This window comes from Hylobates moloch, unplaced genomic scaffold, assembly GCF_009828535.3.
Source record: "Hylobates moloch isolate HMO894 unplaced genomic scaffold, HMol_V3 SCAFFOLD_10, whole genome shotgun sequence".
NCBI lineage: Eukaryota > Metazoa > Chordata > Mammalia > Primates > Hylobatidae > Hylobates > Hylobates moloch.
In genome coordinates, this window is record NW_026652285.1 from 43431850 (window position 1) to 43448829 (window position 16980).

At 41.6% G+C, this 16980-nt stretch overlaps 1 protein-coding gene across 1 annotated transcript in view; it reads right to left on the minus strand.

Moving 5' to 3' along the window:
• Positions 1-1892: 1892 nt before the first annotated feature.
• Positions 1893-16980, minus strand: part of KLF9 (KLF transcription factor 9) — a 28152-nt gene continuing 13064 nt past the window's right edge. The window contains exon 2 of the mRNA XM_032164284.2: positions 1893-5302. Within this exon, the coding sequence (XP_032020175.1) occupies positions 5073-5302 (230 nt within the window). The 3' untranslated portion in view covers positions 1893-5072. The remainder of the gene's footprint in view (positions 5303-16980) is intronic.

Consider the following 16980-nt stretch of genomic DNA (forward strand, 5'->3'; position numbering starts at 1 on the left):
CTGAGCTACCTTTCTACCTCCTCCTTCTCCTCCTCTTTGGTTCTAGGCTGTAACCACTTCTTCTCCCAGGTGATCCCATCCACTTCTTTGGCTACAATTACTGTTAAATATGACTACGACATCCAAATTTCCAGTCCAGTCCACTTCTTTTGAGATCTGAACTAACACATACAATCGTTCATTTGACATTCCCAGTTGACAGGCACTGCAACCTCAACATGTCCAAAGATGAGCCCATGCCCTTTCCCTCATCCACCCCCTTTTTTCCCCCTTTCCTCCACCCTCACCACTCTGCAGTAACATCTACCTGTTGCTCAGGCCATAGACTTGAGGGTCATTACTGGACTTTGTTATGCCTTACCCCCGACATCCTAACATCACCAAGTCCAAATGACTCTGCCTCTGATGTATTTCTTGAAACTATTCACTTCTTTCCACCGTCACTGCTAACCTTCAGGTCTGGAAAACCATCATCTTTTGCCCGGACAAATAGGAATCTCCTGGCTAGTCTCCCAGCTTCCACTCTTGTCCCTCTAAAATCCATTTTCCCTGGCACTCGTAAAGAGCTTGCTGAAATATAAGTGGGATCGTAGCATTCTTCTGCTTTAAAGCTTCCAACAGATTGCCCCTCCCCTTAGAATCAAAATCAAACACCGTGTTACAACCTGCAATACATGGCCCTTGTGAACTGGGCCCTGCCAACCACCCCAGCACTTCCCTTCCCTTCTTGTCCAGTTTATATTCCAGCCACCCCAAACGCTGGTCATTCTGTTCCTCCAAACGCTGGTCACATTCCTGCCAAATTCCTTCCAAACTCCCTACACATTTTCTGAGGCTAGTTCCTTCTTGTCATCTAGGTCCCAGCTTAAATGCAAAGACCCTCAGGGAGTCCTTCCCTGCCTCCTCAATCTGTAGTAGCCTCTCTCCACCCTCCGAGTCACAATCACATCACCCTATTCTATTCTCACCACTATGCTTATCCCTATCTGAGAGTACATGGATAATCTGTTTACTATGTATTTCCCTCTACTAACAGAAACTCCCTGAACACAGGGACCTTGTCTATTTTTTCACCTTTGTATCCACAGTGACAACAGTGCCTGGCATGAATAGGTGTGCTCAATAAAATGAGTCAAATGAATGGTACACTCCAGTAAATCCCTTGCTGCTGTGATGCAGGCATAGAAAGATGCAGGGTTGGATTCAGCAGATCCAAATTTAAACACTGTCTGTGCCACTTATTAGATGTGCCTCTTGGCAAGTTATCCAATCCTCAATTTCCTCATCAGAAATATGTACATAATAATAATTATCTACTGTACAGAGCTGCTATAAGGATTAGAGAAAAACCTAAACACCCAACACCATGACTTGTTTACAATAAAAGCTTAATTAATACATAATAGCTAGTACATGTCTGCATAAATCCTCTCTCACACACACACACACACACACACACACACTTTGATGCTTGTCTTTGCTTGGTATTATGTTTCTACTGTTGAGCCAATGAAACCTCAACTTGTGTGTTCTTATTGATGTCGTATCTCAAGAGCACAATCTGAGCTTACAACTTTCTCTGACCAGTTCCTAATACACCCTGCACAGTTATGAGCTCTAAAAGCCTCTTAAAGTGATTTATCTCCCAAAATATAAATATTCCCCTTCAGCATAACACAATGGTTTCAAGTGATCTCTATTCCATCTACTTCCTCAGAGGTCTGTGAATAGTAAATACACACAAGTCTATATAAATATTGCATGTGTTGAGATGTACAGGGTAAAATCACCTTTGCGTTCATCCCAAAATCCTGTGAACACAGGTTAAAGAAGTAACTTTCATTATGGTGAAATAGCCCCCTTTTACAACACATAATGGCTGGAACAATTCAGTCTTTATCATTTATTATTTTTATTTGGACAACATATATACATATGTACAAAATACCTACTGTCAGAATCCTCTTTTATAATTTCATTTGATTTACAAAAACGGGACAGCAAAATAACTTAGGTCACTAATACTGTACAAAAATAAAACTGATTAAACAGTTGTAAAGATCAGTATCTTACAGTGTTACAGATCATCTGATGTGAAAGAACATCTCAATCTATCCAGAGTGATGAGTACTGTGCTAAATCTATCTGCAAACTGACAAACTAATCAGTTTCTGTAATTATAACTACCAAATAGAATTCTCAAAAGAAGCATGATGTGGAGCTAAACCTTAAAGCCAGGGCATCATTCCACAATGGTGAAGGGCTTTCTTCTTCCCTAACCAAGGAGAGGAGATATCTTAACTCTAAAACTATTAAATTTTCCAGAATATGACAACTACTTACAGTATTAGATAAAACAACTTTTCTTTCTTTTTAAACACCTGCAATAGTCTTTCAAAAATTCAGTTTGATTAAAAAAGTAAACAAAAATTACTATCCTGCATTTGGATTTTCATAAGTTAAATCCATGGCCTTTTTAATATAAAAAGTAATTGTTTCATAGTTTTAGTGTTCAATGAACTCTAGTAGTCCTATTTGAACCATATCTTGATATAGTAAATCTAATTAGAATGCTGGTTCCCGTTTTGTGACATTTTAAAACAGGATTTAATCACAAAGAATAAAAAGTCTTGAGTTTATACGTTACATTACTATAACATATAAGAGAATATCAAATGTGTGTTTGTCAACAACTTGAAAAGGCAAGTAACAACTTTTTTGGGAAGTAAATTGTGCATTTTTTTAAAACAAGTTGCTGCATTTATATCCATCTAAGTGCTTGACAAAAGCCACATTTAGATTTACTCCTGAAACTATAAAGATTGTCTTTCACTGACTTTGCTTTGCTTTCTTTCGTTTCTTTCTGTGAGGGAAAGATGACTTTTTACAAGTTAGCAAGTTGCTAGGCAACCCCAAACTCCTCACTCACTAAAAGGCAGCGTGCAGAGTATCATAAGCAGAACCATTCCATGAGCTCAGTAAGAAATAGGCAGCCTAACCTATTTCGTATGGAAGAACAGATGTCCTTAAAACTTATTTTGGACACAGAAATTAAAATTTGGTTTAAAATAAGTGTTTCAAAAATCTGAAACAGAGGTAGAAAGTGTTCTTTATTTTTCCTGACATGTTTTCTCGTGAGAAAACACTTTCCTTTTTATCCCATGGACTGCTCCCAGTCCCTAATGTTAAAAGCAGTTCTCTTTATAGAACTACTAATACAACTATGTTGGTTAAACAAAAAAACACCGTGCTAGTGATGGCTGTTGTATTGGAAGTTGGAGTCAGCCGTGACCCGCGCCCACTGCAGGAGCCCACATTGATTCTGAATCAGAAACGAGTATGTGTCAGGTGAAATAGGTAGGCACCCTATGTTTACACAACACATTTCAGAGCACAAGTATAAACTAGAGTGCACCATAGCTCCCTGTTTTAAATATCAGATAAAATCATCAGAAAGCATTACTTCTGAAGAAAAAAAATGTAAACATTTCCCCCATGATCACTGCTGACTCCCCTCATTTGAGGTCTTTTCTTAACTATGAAAACCCAGTTCACTTTTCTGGCCTCGTAAAGGCCACAGTTAAGTTTTCAGGTAAATGGCATATATGGATGTAGTGGTTTCAGCCATTATAGACACCTAGATACAAGATATATTAGTGGTGAGGCTATTGATGTAAAAGATACAGTGATGTGATTTCATTCGTAGTATTCCATGTTGCCTACGTTCTCCACAAGGGACGATTTTGCAGAGTCTCCTCTGAAATTACCGTGGTATTTTCCCTTGGCGTTCACTACTTATAGGGGTTGATTTTTCTGTTCCTATTTCAGCTCCCTTTCCTTCTACATAACTCTTGCACCCGGGAGTGGGAGTTTTGTAGGAACACAGGAAGGAGACCAACAAACCTTTTTCCCCAAAATATAGGTGTTTCCAGATCTCATTACTGTTATGCACACGTTCAAATAAAACCCAACAGAGTCAAAAGCTCTCTCCCCTAGTGGCATTAGGATACAATAATGATGTTAACTAAAAGCACAGGAAAATTTGGAAAAGTTAATAGAGTTAAAATTCTGTTGGTTCTTTTCTTTTTCTTTTGCAAAACACTACCCTCCTCCTCCTTTGGCATCTGTTGTGTATATTCTGCCCTCACATCTCTGCCATGATTTCTTAGGGAAACGTGTATATTGTAAAATAAGCAGATTATAATGTGGTGCCAAACAGAACGTCTGCTTCTATCCTCAAAGCATGTATTTAACTTATTCATCCTCTGCATTAGAAAATAAAAGTGCAGTTTATGTTTAAAAAGTACAACTCATACAAAGCAAGGTTTAAAAGTTCTGTACTTAGTGTAACCTTTCAAAGGTTTGTCTTGATTAGTATAAATTCAGACTCTGCTTACCCATTGACTATAAGTAACTGTTTTTTGTTTTCAAGTCTTTAGATGACAGATCATGCTGGAGTAGATGTGCTCTTGCTTGCATAAAGACAGCTGTGCTATGGCGTTTTTTTTTTTTAAATCTCAAAAGTTAACGTGATTCAAGAGAGTGGTTTTGCTAAACAAACTGAAGCACACTCGTCATTACATTAAAAGGTAAGAAAACAATTCTGAGAGACAGCAAGCATAAAGGGCCCAGAATCACTGTGCGAGGCCACAGGTCAACTCACCCAGCGGACATATGTACACCAGTGTTGAATCTTTAAAATTCTACCCCAGTCTTGGCCTTACCCCCCTCCCCCCACCCACTCCCTACCCTCCCCCCCAAAATTAAAAGGAGAAAACAAACAAACAAACAAACAAAAAACCCAAAAGCATTTGCCTTCCCTCCAACAGTCAGAGACGGATTCAGAGAGTTGCCTCTTCAAGGGGACCAAGTGTTGTTGACTTTGATCTTAGGCTACAATGTGCTTTTTAAAAACAATGCAGGGAGAGGAAAATCAGAATATTGACCAAAGAGCAGTGACTTCCTGTGCCGTCAGTATGCCTCTTCTGGGGCTCAGTTTTCACGCGTCTGTTTCCTGGGAGTACTTTTGTCCTTTCGGGGTCCATCCCTCCCTGGCTTCCATGGGCAGCACCTCACAAAGCGTTGGCCAGCGCCTTTTTCGATCGCTTGATCATGCTGGGGTGGAACTCGGTGTGCCGCCGGGCGTGCTTTGTGAGGTGGTCACTCCTCATGAAGCGCTTCTCACACAGCGGACAGCGGAACTGCTTTTCCCCAGTGTGGGTCCGGTAGTGGCGAGTCAGCTCGTCTGAGCGGGAGAACTTTTTAAGGCAGTCTGGCCACGTGCAGGGAAAGGGCCGTTCACCTAAGAGAAAGGAATCAGAAAGGATACAGTTTAAAGAACATGAAAAAAATTCCGAAGGGCGGTCATGGTCAATAGTCCCTACGACTCAAAGGATAAATCCCTCGGAGATGATTGTTATGTGTCCCCCTCCCCAAAATCCCTAATGTTGAAGCCTTAACCCCCAGCACCCCAGAAAATGACTGCATTTGAAGTTAAGGCCTTTAAAGAGGCAACTGATGTTAAACAAGGTCATGGGGGCGGGCCTTAATCCACAACTGGTGTCTTCATAAGAGGAGACAAGGACGCAGACATGTGAAGACTAGGGAAGACCTTGGGAAGACAGGGATGAAGCCACCATCTACAAGCCAAGGAGCGAGGCCTCCAATGAAACCAACCCGTCCCTCGCCTCCACCTTGGACTCCCAGTCTCCAGAACTGTGAGGAAATAAAGTTCTGTTGTTTCAGCCACCCAATCTGTGGTTGTGTGTCATGGCAGCCCAAGCTAATACAATGAGAAAGTTGCTAACATCACTAAGGAAATGAGCTTGCCATTTGGTACCCAATGGGTCCCCTGGAAATTATTTTTTCTGTTTTGTTCCACACAGTTGCTGGTTTCATAAATTCTTTCAAGAGTAAAAAAGCTGAGCCTCTTTGCTAAATTTCTTGGTGTCATAGAATGGAAAAGAACTGGCATTGGGTCCAACCAGCCTCCTACCTGGAACGAGCGTTTCTCCCTGAGCTCCTGAGTGCAGGGGCCACTCAGCAGCTGGTTGTTCCTGAGCATCTCTGTCACATCTTTTATTGATATAAAATCTGCCTTCCTGCAAAGGCCACACTTAGTCATACTGTCTTAACACTAGAAATAAGTTTGTGCCAGGTGTGGTGGCTCATGCCTGTAATCCCAGCACTTTGGGAGGCCAAGGTGGGCAGATCACCTGAGGTCAAGAATTCGAGACCAGCCTGACCAACATGGTGAAACCCCACCTCTACTAAAAATACAAAAATTAGGTGGGTGTGGTGGCATGCACCTGTAGTCCCAGCTACTTGGAAGGCTGAGACAGGAGAATTGCTTGAACCCAGGAAGCGGAGGTTGCAGTGAGCCGAGATCACGCCACTGCACTCTAGCCTAGGCGACAGAGTGAGACTCTGTCTCAAAAAGAAAAAAAAAAAAAAAAGAAATGTTTGTTCCCTCTGCCACATAATAATCCTTTAAATATCTGCAGACAGATATGTCTTTCTTTAATATCTTCTCCCATTTCCAAACAATTCCAGTTTCTTCTATATTCCTCATAAAAGACGAACTAACATTGTTCTAAGCATAGAGCTAAGGGCTTCCCGTGCCCTTCTCACTGAATTCTCACAAGCACTCCACAAGGTTGCCCCATTTCACAGATAAGAAAACTGAGGCTTGGAGGGTTAGACTCTGTACTCAGGGTCACATAACTAGAAAGCAGAGTCATGAACTGGCCCTGTCTACCAAGGCCCGTGCTCTTGGTAGACTGTCCTGACTCCCGGGGGTCCTGGGGACTTGACAATTTCCACATCCCTCTTTCTGATTGCTTTCCTTGGATTCACGCTAATGTCTGTGTCCCACTGAAAATGCAGCTAAGTCATGCCTGCCAGATGTGATCAGGCCAGCATCCAGAACCTCCTGCTGCTCCCCACCCCACAAGGTGAAGGCAGGCGAGTTGAAGGCCGTGTCTGCGTTTGGGGAGGACATATACAGGCAGACAAGCAGAAGAGCTGTTGAAGATGAGAACCGCACTTGTTCCACTTGTAAGTGACTGCCATCGCCCGGCTCCCAAAAGCCTGCCTCTGCCTACTCTTCACACCTTTCCAAGGACAGCCGACAACAGCTGCTGCATAGACAGAGGACATACAGCCTCCTGGTTTCCACAGAACTCTCCAGACACTCCTTGGCTAGGTGTGAGGAGTGAATATTTTCTCACTCCTGTCCTGGCCTTCCCGGAACCCATAGAGAATTTGCAGAGGCTGGGAGCTGTCCAGCGTGGTGCATTTGAGTCATCCAAAATTATTCATTCTATTTTCCCCAGCTTCTCTTAATCTGTGCTGATGAGATGCAGAAATATGATAAAACAAAACAAAACCAACCAAATCTATCACCTTTGTGATAATCTATTCATGATGAAGGCTCTCTGCTGTTTTCTAAGCAGAGCAATAGTCATAACAACACCCTGTACAACGTACTTTTCGAGGAAACCCAATGTGTCTGTAGCAGTTGATCCTCTATGTGCAGATCTACGTATAAACCCTTATGGAGCTCTGAGCTGAAAAGCTATGGCAGCAAAAGGCAATAGCAAACCAATGAATGCTGGGCCCTACTCAAGGTGGATAAAGAGGTAGGGTTATTAATGCATTTTGATGCTCGGGGATGGGGCTGCAAAGAGGAAAAAAAAAAAAGAGTTTCCCCGGAAAAACTCAACAAACACATGGAGTTGAAAACTACACTTCTGCAACTTCTATTAGATAAACAGGATTTTAACCCACTTCAGCAGACCTTTGAGCAAAAGTCAAAATACAGATTGTTACAACCCAACAAGGCTGAGCTTCTTGAGGCAAAAATAATGTCATGTATGACTTTTGTCCTACTCATGGTGCCAAGCATTTGGTAAATGCTCACACTTTACACACACACACACACACACACACTCTCTCTCTCTCTCTCTCTCTTCCTCCTCCTGGTCACTCACATTGAAATCTGCTCAGATATTACTGGTTACTGGAGAAACCTGAGCTATTCCAGAATTAGACTGCAGTGAAGTCCTCTTTAACCCCAGTGAAGCAGTTATGGGGGACATGTTTTTCTAAACATGTTCTATTAAAAATATAACAAGAGGTCAGAACTCATAGAATGGTAAGTTGCAAAAAGCCAAACCAAACCAAAACAAAATGCCCTCTCTGCTTGGTCCTTTTTGGAGCCCTTTCTCCACTCCTTTCTGATATGGCGGTGAGGAAAACAATGAAAGGAAGAGCTCAGTGTTTTCTCAATGCATGTTAAGACAAAAACTCATTAGAAGTGGTTTTCTTGGAGGAGTGCTAATGTGGCTTAGCCTCCTCACTGGCACATGTACTCATTTCTTTCAAGTGAGTCATGAGAGGAGGGGGTTCATTTAGTTGAGGGGATCTGTGTCCACTGTGGGGAAAATGGACCAGAAGATCATTCAGCTGTGGGCTAGGATTGGAAAAGAATTAAGATACTCTAGCTGTGTTAGGAAGATGGCTTTATAGAAGTGATCATGGAAAATTGGCATGAAGCCATCAGAACAGGAGAACTATTAAGTTTCTATGCTTGTGACTTACATATATTTCAAGTGTAATCAAGGTCTGTTCCCACTGAATTCACTTTCGATCTAGCTGACAGTGATACTCTCTTGACTGCCCCTTGGAGCTGTCATTTTGTGATGGTTCTCATTGCTTCTAATCCAAGTGCTGTCACTGACCTAGCATCCTTATCCCTGAAGTGTTTCACAGACAGCAGAGAGGAACACCCACAGAGCCCCGAGAAAATCAAGAGCCAGTAGAAGCCTTCGTTAGACTCATGTAACTTGTATAATTCAAGTTTACCATTTTTATGCATTTAAAAAAGATCTACTTGGAAGTGAGTTGCTAGTATAAATGGCCCGGGATCATTTTGATTTATCTGGCATCCTTTGGAAAACTTTTAAAGACTTTTTGGTCAGTGATCTACATCAGGGGCTAGCAATCCACATCCCACTGGCCAAATCTGGCCTGCCATGAGCTAAGAATAACTTATACCATTCTTATATTCGGGTTTTACCAAGTGGTTGAAAAAATTTAAAAGAATATTTCATGACAGGAGAAAGTTATATGAAATTAAAATTTCCTTGTCTGCATATAGTTTTACTGGAAACAGCCATGCTCATTGGTTTAAGTGTTATCTACAGCTGCATTTTCAAAACAGCAGTGTTGAGCAGTTGCCCACAGAGACTGTACAGCCTGCAAAGCTGAAAATATTTACTATCGGGCCCTTTTGCAAAAAGTTGGTTGATTCCCGATCTCAATCAAAAGTCTTGAAGCCAGGCGTGGTTTTGCACACCTATAATCCCAGCTACTGGGGATGAGGCATGAGAATCGCTTGAACCTGAGGAGCGGAGGTTGTGGTGAGCCAAGATCACGCCACTGCACTCCAGTCTGGGCAACAGAGTGAGACCCTGTCTCAAATAAATAAACAAATAACAGAGGACTTGAACTTCTAACTGGCCACCAGAATTTGTAAATTCAAATGCCTTCAGGAGCCAGACACAGGTCAGGGACAGGGTGGGAGCAGGTGCATTCAATCATGGATCATAATGGATTCCATGGTGAACTGAAGGGTGCTTCCCCTACTTAGAGGCATTCAATTTCAACATTATAAATTATGGTGCCACCCAGTGGTGTGTACGCAGGCTGGATTCTGCTTAGGGACCTACAATTTGCAGCCCTTTGAAAAATCTCCCACCTTTTTAATACAGTGGAAAGTTTGGATCTAATATGCCATGATGTTTAATCTAACATCCCAGCATATAAGTTAATGACAGTCATATAATAAGGTATTATTTAGAAAATGATAGATGTTTTGCACTTAAGAAAGCATGGAATGGGGAAGTCACATGTAGACAAGAACAGAATTAAGGCTGAATGGGACCAGAGATGATCTGCAGAGGAGGATAGGACTGGCCTAGAGAGACGGTGACTCCACCTTCATCTGGCAGCCTGGGGGAAACCAAGTTAGGCCCTCTCTTTGAGGCTCAGTGCTAAGGTCTGAAGGAGAATGGTCAGCCTTCATGTTGAACAAATCACACAGCAATGCAGCTATCAATTAGAGAATCTTTAAACCTGTCTTCAGTACTAATGAGAGTTACCATCCTCCTGAGGAGAGGGAAAAAAATACCCAACAGACTTGTACCACTGCATTATTTCTGGCCTTCACAGGAAAACACACCCAGAGGCAGTGACACAATAAACTCCACTTTACTGGAGCACAGCTGTTAACAGCACAAGTTTCTCTGAGTTCTCATTATTTATATACCACTCCCCGCCCCTTTCAGTAACAAGATAAGCACCTCTTGCTGACTGACTCAGCTCAGAGTATAAAATAAATGTGATCAAAAAAGCTACTGAACACTCCACACAATGTGTAAAAGACTTTCTTTGCAGAGACAGATCAGGCCTCCAGAATTCTCCTGGGCCTACGGAGGGTGCAGGAGCAGCAGACTGGGGCCCCCTGGCTATGTGCTTGCCTACTTAGCACAAAAGGACACTCGCTGCTTTTGAGAGGGAGCCTCCTTGACTGCTGATTAGTTGATGCCAAATGAAGCCAAATTTTTTGTGGGCAGTCCTGAAATGAATGGAGGTGAGTTCTCCACAGAGAAGACAGAGACCGGGCACTTGCCAAGTGCCAAGCTTGCTCACTGGACGTAGGCAACCCTCCCCAGACTCCCTGAGCTGTCCAGGCTGCCACTGAAGTCCTGCCTGGGGTCAGGGAGGCCTGCCATCTGAATGTTGTCTCTTTCCTACCTGGTTCTTCTCATCTTCCCTGCCCCACCCAAGTCCAGGGATGGGTCTAACTTTAATGGAGACAGGAAGGTCAAAAATACAAAATCAAAAGCTTCCATTGCATCTAGCAAAAGTAAACCAATCTGGTAAAAAACAAATCTAAGGGATTTAGGCCTCCTTTTCAGAACAGAACTCAAAAAGTGCCAATTAAGAATTAAAGTTTCTTGCAGATGTACAAAATCAAGACTTCTTTTAGAAGAAATATAATGCTCAGCTGCTCAAGATGGATCACTTGAACACAGAAGTTCAAGACCAGCCTGGGCAATGTGATGAAACTCCATCTCTACCAAAAATACAACAAATTAGCCAGGCGTAGTGCTGCTTGCCTGTGGTCCCAGCTACTTGGGAGGCTGAGGTGGGAAGATTGCCTGAGCCCAAATGTTGAGGCTGCAGTGAGCTATGATTGTGCCACTGCACTGCAGCCTGGGTGAGAGTGAGACACTGTCTCAAAAAAAAAAAGACTGGTTTCTGATTGCAAAAACAGCACTAGGATTCCATAGATAGAAGAATTATTTGGGCTGGCTGTGGTGGCTCATGCTTATAATCCCAGCACTTTGGGAGGCTGAGATGGGAGGACTGCTTGAGCCCAGGAGATCAAGACCAACCTGGGCAACACAGTAAGACCCCAACTCTACAAAAGAAATGTAATTTTAAAAAGGATAATTTGATATTAAATCATACTGATATTATTCCCCCATTTAACAGCTCATACACACACACACACACACACACACATACACACATTTAGTATCATTTAGTATCATACACACATTCTTATCATGTACAAAATACTATGTGATAAAATTGAACAACCATCCCTAATAAAAGCTTTCAGGAAAATAAAATAATTCCTCAGCAGGATAAAAGATCAGCTCTGAAACCTTTCCTCGGCAAGGTCAACAGTAAAATAAAGGTACTATTACTGCTAAAGTCTAGCCCAAAGCATAAATGGACACCCGCTCCCATTTCTATAATTTAACATTTTCCAGGAAACACTAGTGAGTGCAATTAGATAAAATAAGAAGTAAATGGTGAGAAGAAGGGGGGTTATAAAATAAGATTTGCAGTTGATACAAATTTCTCTTTGAAAAAATTCAAGATAACTGAAAAATCTAATCTAAATTAAAAGTGCATTCACAGGTGTAACCATACAAAAGAGCACTGGTTTTCTTATACGCCAGCCATAACCAGTCAGAATAAGCCTAACAATAAAAGTTCAGGACCTTGGTGAAGAAATGCATAAAGCCTTGATGTAAAAGAAAGTGAACAAATGAAATGCTCCCCATGCCTTTTGATGGTAAGGCTCAATGGTGGGAATATGGCAATTCTGTACAAATTCATCTATGAAATTAACACACACCGTAAGAATTTCTTTTTCTAGAACTTGACAAAATTATTTCTGAAGTTCATTTGGAGGAATAAACATGCCCAACTTGCCAAGAAAATTTTGCAGAAGAACAAATAATAAGTGAGCACTTGCAATACTAGTTATTAAAATGGATTATTAAAGCTGTAATAATTAAGATAGTGAGATAGCAGCACAGGAAAAGACAAATCAGTGGAACAGAGTAGGATCTGAAAATAACCTTAAGAATCTATAGGGATTCTGTACATGGTAAATGGGGTATTTCCAATCAGTGAAACAAAAAATGTTTAATTCAGTAAGTGGCTTAGACATCAGGTAAAAGAAAAAAATTAAATCTTAATCCCTACCTCATTCTTTTCACTCAAATGACTTCCAAATGGGCTATAAATGTAAATGTAAAAAATAAAGCCATAATGATAAAATATAGGTGAGTATTTTTAGAATCCTGGAATAAAGAGAGACTTTCTAAACATGAAACCAAAAGCAAAATCCTACTTGAAGGATAGTTTTGAATACGTAAAAATGTTAAATTTCTGCATGTTAAAAATATATATAAGTAGGGGAACATCACACTCCGGGGACTGTTGTGGGGTGGGGGGGGGGAGGGGCAGCATTAGGAGATACACCTAATGCTAAATGACGAGTTAATGGGTGCAGGAAATCAACATGGCACATGGATATATATGTAACAAACCTGCACATTGTGCACATGTACCCTAAAACCCTAAAGTATAATAAAAAAAGAAAAAAAAATGCCATCCAAAAAAATATATATATATATAAGTAGAAAAATTTAAGAATCAAAATAAATGAATAAAAGAAATTGAAGCATATGACAAAAGGTTAAAATCTGTAACACAGAAAGGACTTGCAAATCAAAAAAGAACAGCCCAACTTAATAAAAGTGGGCAAGGATGCAAATAAATAATTTATAAAATAAGAAATACTGGCCGGAAGTGGTGGCTCATGCCTGTAATCTCAGCACTTTGGGAGGTCGGGGCAGGCAGACTCCTTGAGCCCAGGAGTTTGAGACCAGCCTGGGTAACATGGCGAAACCTCATCTCTACTAAAAATGCAAATATTATCTAGGCTCTGTGGTGCACGCCTACAGTCCCAGCTACTCAGATGGGAGGATAACTTGAACTAGTGAGACAGAGGTTGCAGTGAGCTGAGATTGTGTCACTGCACTCCAGTCTGGGTGACAGAGCCAGACCCTGCCTCAAAATAAATAAATAAAAAAAAACTAATGACCAAGAAATAAATATGAAAATATTTAATATTTCATATGAAAATATATTCAATCTCACAAGTAATCAAAACATGCCAATTAAGACACCAGCAAGATATCTGTGAGGCCAGTGAAAACATTAAAAAATCTGTTCATACCGACCATTGGTGAAGGCATGAGGAAACAGGCCCTCTACCACACTGGTGGGATTTATAATTAATCCAGGGCCATCTGGCAATATTCTCCTGCAGATTATTTTTGGCAATTAATTTGATAATAATTAGATAGAGACACGAAAAGAGATACCAGCATTGCTTATGAGAGCTAAAAGGTGGTAACAACTTAAATGCTCAACAATAAAGTGCTGGTTTAATACATAAAGTATACCTTACAGGGGACTCATATGTATCTGTGAAAAAGGTACCAGACTGTTATATAATGAAATGGAAAGATGTTAGCCATACACTGCTAACTGAGAAGAACAATGTATGATCAGCTGCATAAGTGTGTGACTATATATGGAGAGAAAAAAATCCTGTTGCCCACAAAATATGGGCTGGGTGAGGTGGTTCATGCCTGTAATCCTAACACTTTGGGAGGCTGAGGCAGGAGGACTATTTGAGGTCAGGAGTTCAAGACCAGCTTGGGCAACACAGTAAGACCCCATCTCTACTACAATTTAAAATAAAAAAAATGTTAAGTAAAAAGAATATATACAAAATTTGACCAATTACTATCTACCAGTGAGGAGATAAAGAATAACTTCTACTTCCTTTTGTAATTTTTCCCTATGTTTTCTGATATTTTAAACAGTGAGTATAAATTTCTCTTATGAGAAAAAGTCAGAAAAAGTTATTTTAATATTTTTTAAAAGTCTTACGGAAAACAGGGATACATCTGAGTTTAAACCATTCCACAAATGGCTTGATGAAGAATATATTCCAGGCCAGGCATGGTGGTTTATGCCTGTAATCCCAGCACTTTGGAAGGGTGAGGAGGGAGGACTGCTTGAGGCCCAGAGTTCAAGACCAGCATGGGCAACATAGTGAAACCTCATCTCTTAAAAATTTTAAAAGGAATATATTCCATGGGCATGGAAGTGGAGGACAGTGGGTGATTTACTTTCTATTGAGAAATTACTGGGACACTTCAGTAATTGATCCATGACCAAAGAGAGAAGAGTCATTTTGTCTTCTTCTCAAACTAATTGTCAGAAAGTCAGAAACTTCCTGACCTGGTGTGATGGCTCACACTTGTAAACACTTGTAATCCAGCACTTTGGGAGGCCAAGGCGGGTGGATCACTTGAGGTGAGGAGGTCGAGACAATCCTGGCCAACATGGTGAAAAACCGTCTCTACTAAAAATACAAAAATTAGCCGGGCATGGTGGCACATGCCTGTAATCCCAGCTACTAGGGAGGCTGAGGCAGGAGAATCGCTTGAACCCAGGAGGTGGAGGCTGCAGTGAGCTGAGATCGCACCATTGCACTCCAGCTTGGGTGACAGAGTGAGATCCTGACTAAAAAAAAAAAAAAAAAAAAAAAAAAAGGAGAAAGTCAGAAACTTCCTGAATATACTACATCTGCACATCTGTTTTCTCACTCCTCTGTTTCCACCTCTCCTACTTTTTCCATATGTGAAAGGGACATAGCCCTCTTATAAGAACAGATAGGAACCTTCCTTCAGAGGTGGAAATGCACAAACAGTAACAGTAGGGTTGCCCAACAAAGGAGTGTGCTTGTTAGAAAGCAGGTGAGAGGAGTCAGATCATGAAGAAGTGCAAAGATTTGACTGTAAGAAAGCATTCATGGACCCGGCTGCTGGGGCATGCATCCACACAGACCTGCCCTGACCCTAGGCCTCAAGCACCCCATTGTCCATCACCATCTGGCTTCCTTCCCCACCAAAAAGCAATGTCAACACGCAGGTACGAAACATGAACAGTTGCTTTTTTTCCCATTCTCCATTACCCTCATGTGCAGAACCACCAATACACATTACAGAAGAGGTGTGCAGGCCATTCCTGGGTACAGAAAAGTCCACATTTTTCTGCATACATCATTTCAATGAACACTGAACTCAAAAATCATTCATTCAAAAGTCTCCTGTTTATCAGAAATATTACTTTGCATGTAGATGTTTTGAACGAATAAAAATGTTAGATAGGCTTTGAAAGAATAATCCTGCCTGAATGCCATCCCATCATATTACTACCATTTGCTTCTGACCTCTCACCGAATCCTTCTTGTGATTTGGCTTCCATTTATATTTTATTTGTTGATACAACAGAGACACTGTAGGGCTTAGGTGTGAGATTTTACTTCCAGATCTCTGTGTTTATCTGTAGAAAGCAACTTGTCGTATGCTTTAGGTTCTGAAATGGGAAGTGGATTTCTCCTTAAGATGCCGACTCTAAAACAAGACATCCAATATCATGGTTTAACCTCATATCTGTGAGACAGTTCTTGCTCTGTCACCCAGGCGGGAGTGTAGTGCACAATCTCAGCTTACTGCAACCTCCGCCTCTCGGGTTCAAGCAATTCTCGTGTCTCAGCCTCCTGAGTAGCTGGGATTACAGGCACCTGCCGCTATGCCCAGCTAATTTTTGTATTTTTAGTAGAGACAGGGTTTCACCACGTTGGCCAGGCTGGTCTCGAACTCCTGACCTCAGGTGATCCTCCTGCCTTGGCCTCCCAAAATGCTGAGATTACAAGCATGAGCCACTGTGCCCGGCTGACAACAGATTCTTGACTCTTTAGATTCTTGATTCAGCAAAAACTATACTTTTTTTTTTTTTTTTTTTCTGTGAGGCAAGGTCTTGCTCTGTCACCCAGTGACGTGATCTCGGCTCACTGCAGCCTCAACCTCCCAGGCTCAAGCGATCCTCCCACCTCAGCTTCCCAAGTAGCTGGACCACAGGTGCATGCCACCACACCCAACTAATTTTGTTTATTTTTTGTATAGACAGGGGTCTCACTATGTAGTCCAGGCTGGTCTCAAACTCCTGGGCTCAAGTGATCCTCCTGTCTCAGCCTCCCAAAGTGCTGGGATTACAGACGTGAGACACTATTTCTAGAGAGTGTTTTGAAATTTAGGAGCAAGCAGGGCTTTGAGAAGAAATGCCTCAGGTTAGGCTGGGTGTAGTGACTCATGCCTGTAATCCCAACAGTTTGGGAGACTGGAGCAGGAGGATCACTTGAGGCCAGGAGTTCGAGACCAGCCTGAGCAATATAGTGAGATCCCATCTCAAAAAAAAAAAAAAATTTTTTTTTTAATTAGCTGGGCATGGTGGTTCGTGCCTGTGGTCCCAGCTATTCAGGAGACCTAGGTGAGAGATCGCTTGAGCCAAGGAACATGAGGATGCAATAAGCTATGATTGCACCACTGCACTCCAGCCTGGGTGACAGAGTGAGACCCTATCTCAGGAAAACCAGCCTGGCCAACATGGTGAAACCCTGTCTCTACTAAAAATACAAAAATTAGCTGGGTGCAGTGGCTCATGCCTGTAATCCCAGCACTTTGGAAGGCC